Source organism: Oncorhynchus keta, chromosome 4, assembly GCF_023373465.1.
Source record: "Oncorhynchus keta strain PuntledgeMale-10-30-2019 chromosome 4, Oket_V2, whole genome shotgun sequence".
Lineage (NCBI taxonomy): Eukaryota > Metazoa > Chordata > Actinopteri > Salmoniformes > Salmonidae > Oncorhynchus > Oncorhynchus keta.
Genome location: NC_068424.1, coordinates 27,398,489 through 27,415,056, shown reverse-complemented (window position 1 = coordinate 27,415,056; position 16,568 = coordinate 27,398,489). Strand labels below are relative to the sequence as shown.

Genomic DNA, 16,568 nt, shown 5'->3' with positions numbered 1-16,568 from the left:
TCTTTCTGTACAGCTGTTCATTTTACATTATTAACAGAACAAAAATCTGTACAATTAGCTTCAGTTAGAGGAGATGGAGGAGACTGAAACGAAAACAAATTGCTTCCTCTTTCAATATCTAATTTGGTGAATCATGGGTGACAAGTTTCAGTAAATTATTTTTGGTAGCATTTATATGTTGAAGATGAAAAAAATATTTGGTGCATTTTTCCCCATATTCCATCAAGTTTGTTTTATTTTTTATAATATATTATACTTTCTTTCTTGAATAAGTTCCTGCATTTCTTTTAGTTTTTCCTCTAACTTATTCTGAGCCTCTATGGTACCGTTTTTATTTATATGTTCTATTAGACCTTCTATTTCCTTCGTTAATATGGACTCTTTTGACAAAAAAATGCTTTTGTTTTAGAGCTGAGTACTGAATTGAATGGCCTCTAAAGGCACATTTAAAAGTGTCCCATACAATAAGGGGATCTGCTGTACCTATGTTTTGTCTGAAAAATTGAGTCATAAATTCCCCTGTCAACAAATAGGCTTTGATAAAATATTAGCACGGCATTGTGGCTGACTGGTCCATTAGAGGAAGTGGAACCCCCCCTGTCCGATGCTCATCCTTTCTCCCACTGTTCTTTAGAACCCGCAATGAATGGAGATGGAGAAAAAAAAGAGAGCTCTCTGATTCCTGGGACAAGACTCTTTCCTGTTCCCTGTGATCTTTCAGCCTTTGTGCCTGAGGGCCCAATGACCACTATGATGCCTTTGGAGCCTGCTCCTTGTGGCTGCCCAGATTAAATTGCACTCCAACGGTGTCGTCTTTATTCATTCACTGCCTCTGTCGGATAGAGCCATGGTTCTAGGCATTTGGACGCTTCGGAAAACTGCACGTGCTTGAGACTTTTTGCGTACCATATGGACGCTTTGGCTCGGCTGCTGAAAATTGCCTGGGGAATTTGGCTTAGGCTCCAAAATAGATGGATGAATTCGGAAGAAAAAAGCCAAATTAAGCTTTTCAGGGTATTTTGGACAAGATGTGACGAGCAGACAGTGTGTTATCTCAGGATTCAGAGGGCAGAACATAATTTTTTTGTTTGCTGGGAAAGCAATGTCTTGTTAACTGAGCAGTGGCTGGGGGTGTGGGTCAGGCGAGGTCGCAGCAAGAGTTATAAATAACGGCATACTGTAGGTAGGGAGTGTTTGTCCACACATCACATTATGTCCACTGGGTACACTATAAGCCAGTTCACTTGCACCTGGATAAGGTGCTTCACCAGCAACATTCATAGCAACATGTGTACGTGACTGGAAGAAGTACTAGGAGTAATATTAATATGTCCTAGTACATAGTATCAGTTTATGTACACATCCAAATATAACTTTTTAGGTAGTTGAGACTGAATGATTGTATGATTGTGTCAGAGGCAGAACATTAAAATGCATTATTTTCAAAATATCGTTTACCGGTATCTAGTTTTGGCAGCAGCTGGTAGCATCATAGGAGGACGGAGAAATTGCACCTTTTTTCTTTTCTCATCTCGGTCGGTATCTGCTTGTGCCAAGCTGTTCTCCAAATCACAGTGAGGTTGCCAACAGCAGGTGCAGGTAAATCAGGTGCAAACACCTGCTGCACCAAGAGTAAAAATAAACAAGGTGAAAAGATAGCAGCATACTGTGACTGAATAGCGCAGTCAACCTCCTATATCCTCTCTGCCATCGGAACCCACCGTCCTCATAAGCCTCATGGATCTAACCAACTACGGGTCAAACACTATTTCATGAGATTCTCCCATGTTAAAGGGACAGTATGAGATTTTGTCAATCAATCCCTTTTTATGTCTCTGCGTGCAGTTTGAAGGAAGTTGAAGGTAGTTTCCCAACCCATTGCTATCTAGCGTTAGCGCAATGACTGGAAGTCCACTGGAATAGCTCCTCTTCATTACCACAAATGAGAAAAATATACTAATTTCATCAGCTCTTGTTGTTGAGGAGGGAGGTGTAAGGATGACTTGTCATTAGGAATGAGTACTGGGTTGGAAATTGTTCTCTGTAATTTATGCACTCTTCGAAAAAAGGGTTACAAAAGGGTTATTAGGCTGTTCCCGTAGGACAACCTTTTTGCTTCCAATTAAAACTATTTTGGGTTCCATGTAGAACCGCCTGTGTAAATGACTTTTACATGGAACCCAAAGGGTTCTACCTGGAACCAAAAGTATTCTACCTGGAACCAAAAATGGTTATTCAAAGGGTTCTCCTTTTTTTCTAAAAGTGTATTGCACAGGAGCATTATTCTATGGCACTGGGGGCAAAAAAAACATTAGAAATCATAAGCACAGTAAAGCCTTGTTAACAAATCTGCAGGTGTAGGGACCTTGTTTTTTTTATCAGTTAAAAAAATCACAAGATAATGGTACATGGGTAGTGGTGTCCATCTTTTGTCTAACATATAGACCAGCCTGGTCTCATAGACTAGATGTAACATAGTAAAGCTAAATCCGGGACACTCAAATTAGTATGCTATGTTACGTTTGGTATGGTTACATAAGACAGAAGGCTACTTAAGGCAAAAAAAGAAAGTAGAGCGGTTGGTTGGGGTGGATGGATGGATGGAAGGATGGATAGATGTATAACGTCAATGTCTAGCAACCCGAAGGTTGTGTGTTTGAATCTCATCACAGACAACTATAGCTAATTAGCAACTTTGAAACTACTTACTACTTTTAGCTACTTTGCAAAAACTTAGCGTGTTAGCTAACCCTTCCCCTAACCCTAACATTGACCCTAAACCTAACTCTTAACCCTAACCTTAACCGCTAGCCTAGCCACCTAGCTAACATTTACCACAACAAACTTGAATTTGTAACATATCATACGTTTTGCAAATTCGTAACATCAAATCAAAGTGTATTGGTCACATACACATGGTTAGCAGTTGTTATTGCGAGTGTAGCAAAATGCTTATGCTTCTAGATCCGACAGTGCAGCAGTATCTAACAGGTAATATCAAACAATTCCACAACAAAACCTAATACACACAATCTAGTAAAGGAATGGAATAAGAATATATACGTTTAAAATATATGGATGAGCAGTAACAGAGCGGCTAAGATGCAATAGATAGTAAAGAATAGATAGTGAAGGATATAGTATACATTATGTACATATGAGATGAGTAATGTGAGGTATGTAAACATTCTTAAAGTGGCACTATTAAAGTGACTAGTGTTCCATGTTTTAAAGTAGCCAATGATATCAAGTTTGTAGGGAGGCAGCCGCCTCTCTATGCTAGTGGTGGCTGTTTAACAATCTGATGGCTTTGAGATAGAAGCTGTTTTTCAATCTCTCTGTCCCAGCTTTGATGCACATGTACTGACCTAGCTTTCTGGATGGAAGTGGAGTGAACAGGTAGTGGCTCGGGTGGTTATTGTTTTTGATGATATTTTTCGCCTTCCTGTGACATCGGGTGCTGTAGGTGTCCTGGAGGGCAGGTAGTTTGCCCCCGGTGATGCGTTGTGCAGACCGCACCACCCTGTGGAGAGCCTTGCGGTTGTGGGCGGTGCAGTTTCCGTACATATTGTATGAAATGCAATTGGTAACATATCATATGAATTGTAATTGTTTTGTGGGAAACATAAGCTAGGTGGCTAATGCTAGGTGGCTAACATTAGCAAGGCTAGGGGTTGGTGTTAGGGGTTGAGGTTAGGGTAACATATCATACGAAATGATTGATGGACATCCACAAATTAATACATATCACAAGACATATCATATATACTGACCTAGCTTTCTGGATGGAAGTGGAGTGAACAGGTAGTGGCTCGGGTGGTTATTGTTTTTGATTATATTTTTTGCCTTCCTGTGACATCGGGTGCTGTAGGTGTCCTGGAGGGCAGGTAGTTTGCCCCCGGTGATGCGTTGGGCAGACCGCACCACCCTCTGGAGATCCCTGCTGTTGCGGGCGGTGCAGTTGCCATACCAGGCGGTGATACAGCCCGACAGGATGCTCTCAATTGTGCATCTGTAAAGGTTTGTGAGGGTTTTAGGTGCCAAGCCAAATTTCTTCAAGCTCCTAAGGTTGAAGAGGCGCTGCTGCGCCTTCTTCACAATGCTGTCTGTGTGGGTGGACCGATTCAGTTTGTCTGTGATGTGTACGCCGAGGAACTTAAAACTTACTACCCTCTCCACTACTGTTCCATCTATGTGGATAGGGGAGTGTTCCCTCTGCTGTTTCCTGAAGTCCACAATCATCTCCTTAGTTTTGTTGACGTTGAGTGTGAGGTTATTTTCCTGACACCACACTCCGAGGGCCCTCACCTCCTCCCTGTAGGCCGTCTCGTCGTTGTTGGTAATCAAGCCTACCACTGTTGTGTCGTCAGCAAACTTGATGATTGAGTTGGAGGTGTGCGTGGCCACGCAGTCGTGGGTGAACAGGGAGTACAGGAGAGGGCTCAAAACGCACCGTTGTGGGGCCCCAGTGTTGAGGATCAGTGGGGTGGAGATGTTGTTACCTACCCTCACCACCTGGGGGCGGCCCGTCAAGAAGTCCAGTACCCAGTTGCACAGGGCGGGGTCGAGATCCAGGGTCTCGAGCTTGATGACGAGTTTGGATGGTACTATGGTGTTAAATGCTGAGCTGTAGTCGATGAACAGCATTCTCACATAGGTATTCCTCTTGTCCAGATGGGTTAGGGCAGTGTGCAGTGCGGTTGAGATTGCATCGTCTGTGGACCTATTTGGGCAGTAAGCAAATTGGAGTGGGTCTAGGGTGTCAGGTAGGGTGGAGGTGATATGGTCCTTGACTAGTCTCTCAAAGCACTTCATGATGACGGAAGTGAGTGCTACGGGGCGGTAGTCGTTTAGCTCAGTTATCTTAGCTTTCTTGGGAACAGGAACAATGGTGGCCCTCTTGAAGCATGTGGGAACAGTAGACTGGGATAGGGATTGATTGAATATGTCCGTAAACACACCAGCCAGCTGGTCTGCGCATGCACTGAGGGCGCGGCTGGGGATGCCGTCTGGGCCTGCAGCCTTGCGATGGTTAACACGTTTAAATGTTTTACTCACCTCGGCTGCAGTGAAGGAGAGTCCGCATGTTTTGGTTGCGGGCCGTGTCAGTGGCACTGTATTGTCCTCAAAGCGGGCAAAAAAGTTATTTAGTCTGCCTGGGAGCAAGCAGGACCCTGCAACATATGTTTCGTGTCTGAGCCGTTGAATTGAGATTCCACTTTGTCTCTATACTGACGTTTTACCTGTTTGATTACCTTAACGGAGGGAATGACTACACTGTTTGTATTCTGTCATATTCCCAGTAACCTTGCCATGGTTGAATGCAATGGTTCGCACTTTCAGTTTTGCACGTATGCTTCCATCTATCCACGGTTTCTGGTTTGGGTAGGTTTTAATAGTCACAGTGGGTACAACATCTCCTATACAGTTCCTGATAAACTCAGTCGCCATCTCAGTATATGCATAGATATTATTCTTAGAGGCTACCCGGAATATATCCCAGTCCTCGTGATCAAAACAATCTTGAAGCGTGGATTCCAATTGGTCCGACCAGCGTTGAATAGTCCTTAGCACCGGTACTTCCTGTTTGAGTTTCTGCCTATAGGAAGGGAGGAGCAAAATGGAGTCATGATCAGATTTCACGAAAGGAGGGCGGGGGAGGGCCTTGTAGGCATCCCAGAAGTTGGAGTAGCAGTGGTCGAGTGTTTTAGCAGCGCGAGTACCACAGTCAATGTGTTCAAATTTGCTTTGTTAAAATCCCAAGCTATGATAAATGCGTTCTCAGGATATGTGGTTTCCAGTTTGCATAAAGTCCAGTGAAGTTCTTTGAGAGCTGTCGTGGTATCGGCTTGAGGGGGGATATACATATATGTGACTATAAACGAAGATAATTATCTCGGGAGGTAATACAGTCAGTATTTAATTGTGAGGTATTCTAGGTTGGATGAACTGAAGGACTTGAGTTCCAGTATGTTATCACAATCACACCATGAATCATTAATCATGAAACATGCACTCCTGCCATTCTTCTTCCCGGAGAGATATTTATTCCTATCTCTGCGATGAACTTAGAACCTAACTGGCTGGACGGACGCAGACAGTATATCCCGAGAGAGTCATGTTTCCGTGAAACAGAGTATGTTACAATCCCTGATATCTCTCTGGAAAGAAATCCTTGCCCTGAGCTCATCAACTTTATTATCCTGAAAATAATTGGCGAGTAATATACTCGGAAGCGGTGGGTGGTGTGTGCGCCTCCTAAGTTGGACTAGAAGACCACTCCAGGTACCTCTCCTCTGCCGGCGCTGTTTTGATTCAGCCTCTGGAATCAGTTCAATTGCCCTGGGGGGTACGAACAAGGATACGATTCGGGAAAGTTGTATTCCTGGTCGTAATGCTGGTATTGCTGGTGAGTTACCACTGCTCTGATATCCAAAAGTTCTTCCCTGCTGTATGAAATAACACAAAAAATATTCTGGGCTAATAATGTAAGAAATAACCATAAAAAAACAAAATACTGCAAAGTTTCCTAAGAGCTAGAAGCACGGCAGCACTCTCTGTCGGCACCATTATGCAGCGATACGCCATCCCATCTGGTTTGCTATTGGTGGGACTATCATTTGTTTTTCAACAGGACAATGACCCAAAACACACCTCCGGGCTGTGTAAGTGCTATTTGACCAAGGAGAGTGCTGCATCAGATGACATGGCCTCCACAATCACCCGACCTAACCCAATTGAGATGGTTTGAGATGAGTTTGACCGCAGAGTGTAGGAAAATTAGCCAACAAGTGCTCAGTATATGTGGGAACTCCTTCAAGAGTCCTGGAAGACTTCTGAAAAAGCATTCCAGGTTAATCTGGTTGAGAGAATGCTAAGAGTGTGCAAAGCTGTCAATAAGGCGAAGGGTGGCTACTAAATATATTTTGATTTGTTTAACACTGTTTTTGGTTATTACATGATTCCATTGAATGAGTAGATGTGTCCAAACTTTTGACTAGTACTGTATATTGACAAGTACATTCAGATATACCCTATAACAGATAGATAGTCTGTAACGGGCTTTGGTAGTACATCATTGTTTCTTCCTCTGTTTTAGGGGTGTGGTTCGAGTGGACGTCAATCTGCAGGATGTTGACATCGACCAGTGCTCTGCGGACGGCTGGTTTGCTGGGACCCATCGATGCAACCTGACTACTATGGAGGTAGCTATGTCTAATGGATGCATGACTGACTGATTGATTTGAGTGTGTGTGCGTGTATGCGTGTGGGCGTGTGGGTGTGTGGATGTGTGTGTTTTATGATTCATACCTTCCATAAACCTGTACACTGGCCTATGGCAAGTCACATTACAATGTCTTGAATGCCATGAATGGGTAAAAGCTGAATCATTGTACCACTTGATCAATGGCAGATAGTATACTTGTATTTGATTGATGTTGTACCTGTATCACAGCACTTGATAGTCACATTATGTTGCTTGTCATTGTATTATTGGATTGGTTATATTTTGTCCCATTTTTTTTAGTAGAGGCTTACTCATTTCAGCCATTTTTATTAAGTAAATTCAATAATCCAAGAGTTGGATCGTGTACAGAAACATATAATCAAATTTCTCATTTTACACTACAACAATACGGTACACCGACTGCCTTTACTATTATATTTTTGTACCTACTGTATTTAATAGGTTCTTGTATCTATCAGCTAGTCTTTTGTCGATGGTCAAAATGCTTTAACCTGCTGTTTTAGGATCATTATTGGGAATGATAGATTTTTAAGAGGCACTGTAGATCAGACTCCTTCATAATACATGTGATGTAATGGATTGCAGGGAGCTCCTTGAATAATTAATTTGTCTCTTTGTCTGAGCACTTCCACCTCTCCATGGACAGTTGGCTGGAGTAGGAGACTGGCAGAGTGTGTGTGTGTGTGTGTGTGTACACAATAATAGGCCTATGTGTGTTAGTGCAACTGTTTTCTCTCTCAGTGTTTGTATGCGGTCATTTTTTTGTGCTTGTTGATACAGTAACCCAGTTCAGTCTGGCCTTGGCCCTGAAATATATCTGGCCTTGGCCCTGTAATATATCTGGCCTTGGCCCTGTAATATATCTGGCCTTGGCCCTGAAATATATCTGGCCTTGACCCTGTAATATATCTGGCCTTGGCCCTGTAATATATCTGGCCTTGGCCCTGAAATATATCTGGCCTTGGCCCTGTAATATATCTGGCCTTGGCCCTGAAATATATCTGGCCTTGGCCCTGTAATATATCTGGCCTTGGCCCTGAAATATATCTGGCCTTGGCCCTGTAATATATCTGGCCTTGGCCCTGAAATATATCTGGCCTTGGCCCTGAAATATATCTGGCCTTGGCCCTGTAATATATCTGGCCTTGGCCCTGTAATATATCTGGCCTTGGCCCTGAAATATATCTGGCCTTGGCCCTGTAATATATCTGGCCTTGGCCCTGAAATATATCTGGCCTTAGCCCTGTAATATATCTGGCCTTGGCCCTGTAATATATCTGGCCTTGGCCCTGTAATATATCTGGCCTTGGCCCTGAAATATATCTGGCCTTGGCCCTGTAATATATCTGGCCTTGGCCCTGAAATATATCTGGCCTTAGCCCTGTAATATATCTGGCCTTGGCCCTGAAATATATCTGGCCTTGGCCCTGTAATATATCTGGCCTTGGCCCTGAAATATATCTGGCCTTGGCCCTGAAATATATCTGGCCTTGGCCCTGAAATATATCTGGCATTGGCCCTGTAATATATCTGGCCTTGGCCCTGTAATATATCTGGCCTTGGCCCTGTAATATATCTGGCCTTGCATACTGTATGTAATAGGAGCTTGACAACTATATGACAGCTTTGTGAATGTGATAGTAATCCGCATGAAAGAAACCCTTGACGGTACAGTATTTTTCTCCAGTACAGACACTCACCGCTATCCTCAGACCTTGTGTTGCATCCTGCAGCTGCTGTACTCATCTGAACGTACTGTAGTGCCATCATGAGTCGATGTCAGCAATGTATCTGTTACAGTAAACAGCTTGATTTTTCTATAGGATTGTGCTACAGTATGAGGTAAAGTAGAGGTGAGGGGAGAGTGGGGCTTCTCTAGTGATGGAGACTACCTCTATAAATAGCACATTGGACTGCAATGTAATCAAGACATGCTCAACAGTGCTGTAATTTGATAAAAAACAAGGACTAATTTTGTTTTATTACTGTGCTTCTGTTTCACACAGAAACTGTACAATCCTCCACGGAAACTGTCACACTGTTACCCTAAATAAAAAGGGTTTTGAGATGTGTAGGTCTTGTCAGGGGGGGGTGTGACAAATCAGGAGTCAGGTAGAATTCAGGTGCAAATGGTGGTATTTATTTATAGCTGGTGAGCTAGATCCATGAGCATTTACAAGACATTGACAACACTGACATACTGTATAGACTTTCAAGATTACAAGCAGATACACTTAATAGGCAGAGTACCTTCAAACTAGGTATTGTGCATATAAGTTCTTATAAGTTCTTCACACAGCTGAGTTTACACTCCAGCCTTACCCTTATGGAAAAAAACACAAATTTCACATGTGAAGTGTTCCAAAAACCATTTTTGTTATGTGATCGTACATGTGAAGTTAATGTGATAACATGTGATGAAAGCAACGTGATAATATGAGACTACACATGTGATCACATATGAAGTGTTCCAAAAACACGTTTTCACATGAACAGGTTTAAAGTCCAACCGTAAACACTGTGATAATCCAAAAAGCACCTAAATAGGTATTTCATCTATTAACAATTAATACAAATGAACAATCGGTCTTTTTCACCAGTTTCAATATCAATGGCTAGTACATACACATTTCATATGCATTTCAACATATCAGGACATAATATCACAAACATTCAACAAATAATGATGTTGGGGAAAATACCCCTCAACATAGAGCATTTTAATTGTAATTATATTTTAATTAAACCTGCTGGATAACTTGGAGCATGTCCTTTCTTATAGATACCTGGGCATTTGGATCAATGACAAATTGTCTTTTAAAACACAGTGTCACGCCCTGGTCAAAGTATTTTGTGTTTTTCTTCATGTATTTGGTCAGGCCAGGGTGTGACATGGGTTTTTGTATGTGGTGTGTAGCTTCGTGGGGTGTTCTAGGAAAGTCTATGGCTGTCTGAAGTGGTTCTCAATCAGAGGCAGGTGTTTATCGTTGTCTCTGATTGGGAACCATATTTAGGCAGCCATATTCTTTGGTTGTATTGTGGGTGATTGTCCTGAGTGTCTTGATGTCCTTGTTAGATGTTAGTTGACACATGTATAGGCTGTTTCGGTTTTTGTTTCGTTTATTGTTTTGTAGTGTTCGTGTTTAGTCGTGTTTTACGTTTGTTTAAATAAACATGGATCGCAATCGACATGCTGCAGTTTGGTCCGACTCTCCTTCACCATTAGAAAACCGTGACAGAATCACCCATCACAAACGGACCAAGCAGCGTGTCAACAGGCAGGAGCCACAGGAGAGGCAACAGAGGCAGCAGCAGCAGCAGCAGGAGCAGCAGCAGCTGCAGTGGGAGAGGCTGCACTACCTGGAGAAATGGACTTGGGAGGAGATTCTAGACGGGAAAGGACCCTGGGAACAGCCTGGAGATTATTGTTGCCCCAAAGTCGAGCTGGAGGTAGCAAAAGCAGAGAGGCGGCATTATGAGGAGCTAGCACGGCAGAGCGGATGGAAGCCCGAGAGTCAGACCCAAAAATTTATTGGGGGGGGGGCTCACAGGGAGTATGGTTACGCCAGGTAGGAGACCTGAGCCAACTTCCTGTGGTTACCGGGGGGCTAGAGAGACCGAGCAGGCACCGTGTTATGCAGTGGTGCGCACGGTGTCCCCAGTGTGGGTGCATAGCCCGGTGCGGTATATTCCTACTCCTCGTATCGGCCGGGCTAGAGTGGGCATCGAGCCAGGTAAGGTTGGGCAGGCTCGGTGCTCAAGAGCTCCAGTGCGCCTGCGCGGTCCGGTCTATCCAGTACCACCTCCACCCCCAGCCCTCCGGTAGCAGCTCCCCGCACCAGGCTTCCTGTGCGTGTCCTCGGCCCAGTACCACCAGTGCTAGCATCAGGCCTACAGTGCGCTTCACCTCTCCTGCGCTGCCGGAGCCTCCCGCCTGTCCGGCGCTGCTGCCGGAGTCTCCCGCCTGTCCGGCGCTGCTGCCGGAGTCTCCCGCCTGTCCGGCGCTGCTGCCGGAGTCTCCCGCCTGTCCGGCGCTGCTGCTCTCCCGCTGCCGCTGAGTCTCCTGCGCTGTCGGAGCCTTTCTCCTCTCCTGCGCTACCGGAGTCTCCTGTCTGCATGGAGCAGTCAGAGCTGTCAGCCTGCATGGAGCAGCCAGAGCTGCCAGTCTACATGGAGCAGCCAGAGCTGCCAGTCTACATGGAGCAGCCAGAGCTGTCAGTCTGCAAGGAGCTGCCAGTCTGCAAGGAGCTGCCAGTCTGCAAGGAGCTGCCAGTCTGCAAGGAGCTGCCAGTCTGCAAGGAGCTGCCAGTCTGCAGGGAGCTGCCAGACTGCAAGGAGCTGTCAGTCTGTAAAGCGCTGTCAGTCTGCCTGTCAGTCTGCAAGGAGCTGCCAGCCTGCATGGAGCAGCCAGAGCTGCCAGCCTGTATGGAGCAGTCAGAGCTGTCAGAGCTGCCCAGTGTCTCTGCAAGGAGCTGCCAGTCTAGCTGCCAGCCTGCATGGAGCAGCCAGAGCTGCCAGTCTGCAAGGAGCTGTCAGCCTGCATGGAGCAGCAAGAGCTGTCAGCCTGTATGGAGCAGCCAGAGCTGCCAGTCTACATGGAGCAGCTAGAGCTGTCAGTCTGCATGGAACAGCCAGAGCTGCCAGTCTGCAAGGAGCTGCCAGTCTGCAAGGAGCTGCCAGTCTGCAGGGAGCTGCCAGTCTGCAGGGAGCTGCCAGACTGCAAGGAGCTGTCAGTCTGTAAAGCGCTGTCAGTCTGCAAGGAGCTGCCAGCCTGCATGGAGCAGCCAGAGCTGCCAGCCTGTATGGAGCAGTCAGAGCTGTCAGTCTGCATGAAGCAGCCAGAGCTGTCAGTCTGCAAGGAGCTGCCAGTCTGCAAGGAGCTGCCAGTCTGCAAGGAGCTGCCAGTCTGCAAGGAGCTGTCAGTCTGCAAGGAGCTGTCAGTCTGAAAGGAGCCGCCAGTCTGCCCAGCGCCGCCAGTGCCGCCAGTCTGCCCAGCACCGCCAGTGCCGCCAGTCTGCCCAGCGCCGCCAGTGCCCCCAGTCTGCCCAGTGCCGTCAGTGCCCCCAGTCTGCCCAGCACCGCCAGTCTGCCCAGCGCCGCCAGTCTGCCCAGCGCTGCCAGTCTGTCAGGATCAGTTAGATCCACCAGTCAGCCAGGATCCGCCAGTCTGCCAGGATCCAGTCTGCCAGGATCCGCCAGAAGTGCCAGTCAGCCAGGATCCGCCAGTCAGCCAGGATCCGCCAGTCTGCCAGGATCCGCCAGAAGTGCCAGTCAGCCAGGATCTGCCAGACCTGCCAGTCGGCCAGGATCTGCCAGTCAGCCAGGATCCGCCAGTCAGCCAGGATCCGCAAGTCAGCCAGGATCTGCCAGATCCGCTAGTCTGCCAGGATCCGCCAGTCAGCCAGACTCTTCCAGATCTGCCAGATCTGCCAGTCAGCCAGGCTCTTCCAGATCTGCCAGTCAGCCAGGCTCTTCCAGATCTGCCAGTCAGCCAGACTCTTCCAGATCTGCCAGTCAACCAGGCTCTTCCAGATCAGCCAGTCAGCCAGATTCTTCCAGATCTGCCAGTCAGCCAGAAGCTTCCAGATCTGCCAGTCAACCAGGCTCTTCCAGATCTGCCAGTCAGTCGGGATCTGCCAGAACTGTCAGTCAACCAGGCTCTTCCAGATCTGCCAGTCAGCCAGAATCTTCCAGATCTGCCAGTCAACCAGGCTCTTCCAGAGCTGCCAGTCAGCCAGGCTCTTCCAGATCTGCCAGTCAACCAGGCTCTTCCAGATCTGCCAGTCAGCCAGATTCTTCCAGATCTGCCAGTCAGCCAGAAGCTTCCAGATCTGCCAGTCAACCAGGCTCTTCCAGATCTGCCAGTCAGCCAGAATCTTCCAGAACTGCCAGTCAACCAGGCTCTTCCAGATCTGCCAGTCAACCAGAATCTTCCAGAGCTGCCAGTCAACCAGGCTCTTCCAGAGTTGCCAGTCAGCCAGACTCTTCCAGATCTGCCAGTCAGCCAGGATCTGGTCCTTCTGCCAGAACTGCCAGTCAGCCAGGATCTGTCAGTCGGCCAGCTAAATGGCATATATTATTATTATTATCTGTCAGTCGGCCAGGATCCGCCAGTCAGCCAGGATCTGCCAGTCAGCCAGGATCTGGTAGATTCATCAACCTGCCTGAGCTTCCTCTTACTCCTGAGCTTCCTCTTACTCCTGAGCTTCTTTTCGCTCCTGAGCTTCTTTTCGCTCCTGAGCTTCTTTTCGCTCCTGAGCTTCTTTTCGCTCCTGAGCTTCTTTTCGCTCCTGAGCTTCCTTTTCGCTCCTGAGCTTCCTTTTCGCTCCTGAGCTTCCTTTTCGCTCCTGAGCTTCCCTTTCGCTCCTGAGCTTCCCTTTCGCTCCTGAGCTTCCTTTCACTCCTGAGCTTCCTTTCACTCCTGAGCTTCACCTCAGTCCCGAGCTTCACCTCAGTCCCGATCTGCTCCTCAGTCTAGTGGGGTTCTGGGTGAGGACTACTAGGCCATGGTTGGCGGCGAGGTTGGACTATCCAGGGACGCAAGGAGAGGGGACTAAGACATTAACTGAGTGGGGTCCAAGTCCCGCGCCGGAGCCGCCACCATGGACAGACGCCCACCCGGACCCTCCCTATTGATTTGAGGTGCGTTCGGGAGCCCGCACCTTAGAACCCCCTGTCACGCCCTGGTCGAAGTATTTTGTGTTTTTCTTCATGTATTTGGTCAGGCCAGGGTGTGACATGGGTTTTTGTATGTGGTGTGTAGCTTAGTGGGGTGTTCTAGGAAAGTCTATGGCTGTCTGAAGTGGTTCTCAATCAGAGGCAGGTGTTTATCGTTGTCTCTGATTGGGAACCATATTTAGGCAGCCATATTCTTTGGTTGTATTGTCCTGATTGTCTTGATGTCCTTGTAAGATGTTAGTTGACACATGTATAGGCTGTTTCGGTTTTCGTTTCGTTTATTGTTTTGTAGTGTTCGTGTTTAGTCGTGTTTTACGTTTGTTTAAATAAACATGGATCGCAATCGACACGCTGCAGTTTGGTCCGACTCTCCTTCACCATTAGAAAACCGTGACACAAAGTCTTAGATGAAGTATTTGTGTCTAACTTTTAATGTGTACTTGCTTGGTGCTCTTGTAATGCAGGGCTCCTTCGAAAAAGAGACATTGGTCTCAATGGGCCTCAATGGGACATGTTAAAATGGATACTTCGTGATTTATTACATTTACATTTAAGTCATTTAGCAGACGCTCTTATCCAGAGCGACTTACAAATTGGTGCATACACCTTATGACATCCAGTGGAACAGCCACTTACAATAGTGCATCTAAATCTTTTTAGGGGGGTGAGAAGGATTACTTACCCTATCCTAGGTATTCCTTGAAGAGGTGGGGTTTCAGGTGTCTCCGGAAGGTGGTGATTGACTCCGCTGTCCTGGCGTCGTGAGGGAGTTTGTTCCACCATTGGGGGCCAGAGCAGCGAACAGTTTTGACTGGGCTGAGCGGGAACTGTACTTCCTCAGTGGTAGGGAGGCGAGCAGGCCAGAGGTGGATGAACGCAGTGCCCTTGTCCCTGTGTCCAGTATGAAGGAAGTTCGAGGTACTGTAGTTTTGCGAACCGATGCTAACTAGCATTAGCACAATGCCTGGAATTCTATGGGTACCCATAGACTTCCAGTCATTGCACTAACGCTAGCATCTAATGAATTTGAGAATAATTAGTTGCTGCATTCAAAGTCGGCCATGCTACCCTACTAGATGGCACCATACAGGACTATAAGGGCTGAACAGATGGACATGGGGCCATGACATTTGGTATATAAACATTATGTATACAGTGCATTCGGAAAGTATTCAGACCCCTTGACTTTTCCACATTTTGTTATGTTACAGCCATCTTCTAAAATTAATTACATTGTTTATTTCCTAATCAATCTACACACAATACCCCATAATGACAAAGAAAATAGTTTTTTGTAATTTCTTGTTGATTTTTTACAAATAAAAAACGGAAATATATCACATTTACATAAGTATTCAGACCCTTTACTCAGTACTTTGTTGAAACACGTTTTGCAGTGATTACAGCCTCGAGTCTTCTTGGGTATGATGCTACAAGCTTGGCACACATGGATTTGGGGTGTTTCTACCATTCCTCTCTGCAAATTGTCTCAAGCTCTGTCAAGTTGGATGGGGAGCGTCGCTGCTCAGCTATTTTCAGGTCTCTCCAGAGATGTTCAATTGGGTTCAAGTCCTGGTTCTGGTTGGGCCACTCAAGGACATTCAGAGACTTGTCCCATAGCCACTCCTGCATTGTCTTGGCTGTGTGCTTAGGGTCATTGTCCTGTTGGAAGGTGAACCTTCACCCCAGTCTGAGGTCCTGAGTGCTCTGGAGCAGGTTTTCATCAAGGATCTCTCTTTACTTTGCTCTGTTCTTCTTTCCCTTGATCCCCCCAGTCCATGCCGCTGAAAAACATCCCCACAGCATGATTCTGCCACCACCATGCTTCACCGTAGTTATGGTGCCAGGTTTCCTCCAGGCATGATGCTTGGCATTCAGGCCAAAGAGTTCAATCTTGGTTTCATCAGACCAGAGAAACTTGTTTCTCATGGTCTGAGAATCTTTGTGTGCCTTTTAGCAAACTCCAAGCGGGCCTTTGTGTGGCTTTTACTGAGGAGTGGCTTCCGTCTGGCCACACTACCATAAAGGCCTGATTGGTGCTTCTACACCTGCATTGCTTGCTGTTTGGGATTTTAGGCTGGGTTTCTGTACAGCACTTTGAGATATCAGCTGATGTACGAAGGGCTATATAAATAAAATTTGATTGATTGATTGATTGATTGATTGGTGGAGTGCTGCAGAGATGGTTGTCCTTCTGGAAGGTTCTCCCATCTCCACATTGGAACTCTGGAGCTCTGTCAGAGTGAACATCAGGTTCTCATTCACCTCCCTGACCAAGACCCTTTCCCCCAATTGCTCAGTTTGGCTGGACGGCCAGCTCTAGGAATGGTCTTGGTGATTCCAAACTTCTTCCAGAATGATGTAAGGCCACTGTGTTTTGGGGACCTTCAGTGCTGCAGAAATGTTTTGGTACCCTTCCCCTAGATCTGTGCCCCGACACAATCTTGCCTCGGAGCTCTACGGACATTTCCTTCTACCCCATGGCTTGGTTTTTGCTCTGACATGCACTGTCAACTGGACCTTATATAGACAGGTGTGTGCCTTTCCAAATCATGTCCAATCAATTGAATTTACCACAGGTTGACTTCAATCAAGTTGTAGAAATATCTCAAGGATGATAAATGGAAACAGGATGCAACTG

The 16,568-nt window shown here is 46.4% G+C and overlaps 1 protein-coding gene across 1 annotated transcript in view; it reads left to right on the top strand.

The window, feature by feature from the left end:
• Positions 1-16,568, top strand: part of gpr158a (G protein-coupled receptor 158a) — a 100,522-nt gene that overhangs the window by 12,425 nt on the left and 71,529 nt on the right. The window contains exon 2 of the mRNA XM_035758228.2: positions 7,100-7,205. Coding sequence (XP_035614121.1) covers positions 7,100-7,205 — 106 coding nt within the window. The remainder of the gene's footprint in view (positions 1-7,099; positions 7,206-16,568) is intronic.